Source organism: Sander vitreus, chromosome 15 (genome assembly GCF_031162955.1).
Source record: "Sander vitreus isolate 19-12246 chromosome 15, sanVit1, whole genome shotgun sequence".
NCBI classification, from domain to species: domain Eukaryota; kingdom Metazoa; phylum Chordata; class Actinopteri; order Perciformes; family Percidae; genus Sander; species Sander vitreus.
Window position 1 is genome coordinate 9,803,699 of NC_135869.1, and position 3,589 is coordinate 9,807,287.

Consider the following 3,589-nt stretch of genomic DNA (forward strand, 5'->3'; position numbering starts at 1 on the left):
GCAGTGGGCCTGGGGAAGTGTCAGTGTGGCCGGAGACAGAGGCCAAAGGGCAGATTGAGTAAAATAAACAACATTGTTTTAGACATATAGTTCAAATAATATTGTTTCATTCTATTTTGCTACAATAATGCAGTTCCATTAACTTGCTATCCTTAGAAGAGGTCCTCCTAAAAGCTCAAGTGAGAAAGAGCTTTTAAATGAGAAACGAGTTGTACTGTAAACAAGTTTTAAAGACGTCAAACCGCTCCTCCTCCTGGAATGAATCATAGCCCCTCCCTCCTCCTCCTCTTCCTGTTCACAAACAAAGCGAGCTCCACTCTGTCCGGATATGTCTTTCCTTGTTCCCTCCCCTTTAGATCTACAGTGTAAGGAATGGGTGTAACCAACATGGTGGTGAAGTGCAAGAACGGACAGGGCAGGCCCCATTTACTGCAGAATCACATGTTTAGATCACAGCTCAAACTAGTTTCACTTCTGAGAAAGTGAAACTCAGACAGAGTCGTTGTCACTGAGAGGTGAAATGGCGCAGAAAGGAGTTCAGCTGGACCGGGAAACTTTTTCTTGTTCCATCTGTCTGGATCTACTGAAGGATCCGGTGACTACTCCCTGCGGACACAGCTACTGCATGAACTGTATTAAAGGCTTCTGGGATGAAGAGGATCATACGCAAAGCCACAGCTGCCCTCAGTGCAGGCAGACGTTCACACCGAGGCCTATGCTGCTGAAAAACACCATACTGGCAGTTTTAGTGGAGGAGCTGAAGAAGACTGGACTCCAAGTTGATCACCGCTACGCTGGAGCCGAAGATGTCGCCTGTGATGTCTGCACTGGAAGGAAACTGAAAGCACACAAGTCCTGTTTGATGTGTTTGATCTCTTACTGTGAGAAACACCTTCAGCTTCATTATGAATCCCCTGCCTTTGACAAACACAAGCTGGTGGAGCCCTCCGAGAAGCTGCAGGACAACATCTGCTCTCGTCATAATGAGGTGATGAAGATGTTCTGCCGTACTGATCAGCAGTGTATCTGTTATCTGTGCTCTGTGGACGAACATAAAGGCCACGACACAGTCACAGCTGCAGCAGAAATAGCTGAGAAGCAGAGAGAGCTGGATGGGAGTCGTCTGAACATCCAGCAGAGAATCCAGGACAGAGAGAAAGATGTGAAGCTGCTTCACCAGGAGGTGGAGGCTATCAATGACTCTGCTGATAAAGCAGTGCAGGACAGCGAGAAGATCTTCACCGAGCTGATCCGTCTCATGGAGAAAAGAAGCTCCGATGTGAAGCAGCAGGTAAGGGCGCAGCAGAAAAGTGAAGTGAGTCGAGTCAAAGAGCTTCAGGAGAAGCTGGAGCAGGAGATCGCTGAGCTGCAGAGGAAAGACAGAGAGCTGAAGAAGCTCTCACACACAGAGGATTACACCCACTTTCTACACAACTACATCTCACTGTCACCACTCAGTGAATCTACCCCCAGCATCGAGATCCGTCCTCTGAGGTACTTTGAGGACGTGACAGCGGCTGTGTCAGAAGTCAGAGATAAACTGCAGGACGTCCTGAGTGAGAGTTGGACAAACGTCTCACTGAGGGTGACTGAAGTGGACGCTTTGCTGCCACGACCAGAGCCCAAGACCAAAGCTGACTTCTTAAAATATTCACGTGAAATCACACTGGATTCAAACACAGCAAACACAAAGCTGTTATTATCTGAGGGGAACAGAAAAGCAAAACGATTGATTCAACCACAGTCTTGTAACCCAGACAGATTTACCTATTATGTGCAGGTCCTGAGTAGAGAGAGTCTGACTGGGCGTTGTTACTGGGAGGTGGAGAGGAGTGGAGGAGTTTATGTAGCAGTCACATACAAAAACATCAGCAGAGGGAGCTCTATCGAAAGTAAATTTGGTCAAAATAACAAATCTTGGGTGTTAGATTGTGACAAAAACAGTTATAACTTTTGGTACAACAATGTCAAAACTCCTGTGTCAGGCCCTCAGTCGTCCAGAGTAGGAGTGTATCTGGATCACAGTGCAGGAATTCTGTCCTTCTATAGCATCTCTGACACCATGACTCTCCTCCACAGAGTCCAGACCACGTTCACTCAGCCTCTCTATGCTGGACTTTGGGTTTATTATGACGGGTCCACTGCTGAGTTGTGTAAACTGAAATAGACAGAAGTAATTTAAAGTGCTCATATTATGATATTTGGGCTTTTTCCTTTCCTTTATTGTGTTATACATCTTTTGTGTGTACATTATAGGTTTACAAAGTGAAAAAGCCCAAAGTCCACCCAAAGGGACTTCCCATCTCCAACAGAAAACACTGTTCACAAACTGCTCCAAACAGCTCTGTTGTAGTCCAGCCTTTACTTCCGTGACGAATGTGATCACTTTGTAACACACGTTATAATGCTCGCCTAGCTGCTAGCGTGGCACGCCCTCATACTCTGCTTCTGACTGGCTAGTAGTCCTTACCTAGCTACTGCGCATGTGCGACTCACAACAAAGATGGAATAGAAGTGTGATGCCTCACTCTGTAGCCAGAGAACAGAGAACTCAACACACAGGGTGAAAAGAGGAGCTGCAGCAATGTGCAGTGCAACAAAAATATATTTTTTGAAAATTAAACCATGTAAACCTATTCTGATATAACCTCTAAATACTATTATGAACCTGAAAATGAGCATAATATGAGCACTTTAAGAGTTCAATTCTGTTTTGTGCTCTAAATGTTTGATGAATATTTCTATTGATGCATTAGCGTGTTGTTGTTTGCATGCTTCTGATGTGAGAAAGCACCAGACATCCTTTTGCTTATACTTCATTCTCTTTTCATACATTTGTAAAGAAATCTATAATCCCATTTATTTGTTTGGCAGAGCAGATGTTGCTGTTGTAATGAGCTATTATAGAACTGAAATAATCCTGATCATAATCAATGTGGAGATTGTTCATTATTCTCTTTACATAGCTGAGATTCTGGTCAAACATACTGATTGTGTGGATGAAGTGAACCTGTACATGAAAACATTGAACAGGTGTCATTAAACGGGAATGTGAGACCAAACTGAAGGTTTACATGATGAATAAACAAACGCACCAAGTATTATCTTCTTGTCTTCATTCCAGGGTCATACAAATGTGATGAAGAAAATGTGAAAACTACTTTGAGAGAAGAAAGGCTGATTTATGCTTCTGCGTCGAATCGATGGTGTACCCCCGCAGACCGCTCTGCGTCGCTGCGAACCCCTCTCCGAGCCCTCCGCCGTAGCTCGACGTGCACCTCCAAAAATGTGTAACTTTGCGTCGAGGCGATGCGATGCTGTCGTTTCCCAGCATGCTCTCTGTTGTGTTGCTGGTGTTTGAGTTGTTTTTAAAAATCAAGAGGCCATGGTGCGTTCACTGACCTGGTTCAATAATAAGAGCAGTGATGACTGTTTAACAGATGTCTGTCCGTGTGTGTCTGGCTCCACCTGCTGTTCTTATTTCAATACTGGCACTCCACATCCAATAACTTCACCTCCACCCTTTTGTGATATTTACCTTCTCTACAATGAGCCTCGGCTGTGTAACACCTTCTTTATTACATACACA

At 44.6% G+C, this 3,589-nt stretch overlaps 1 protein-coding gene across 1 annotated transcript; it reads left to right on the forward strand.

Moving 5' to 3' along the window:
* The first annotated feature begins 327 nt into the window (after positions 1–327).
* Positions 328–3,099, forward strand: LOC144529900 (tripartite motif-containing protein 16-like). Its single transcript, XM_078269262.1, has one exon. It carries the CDS (start codon positions 521–523, stop codon positions 2,165–2,167), a length of 1,647 nt encoding a protein of 548 aa, XP_078125388.1. The 5' UTR covers positions 328–520; the 3' UTR covers positions 2,168–3,099.
* Positions 3,100–3,589: the final 490 nt, after the last annotated feature.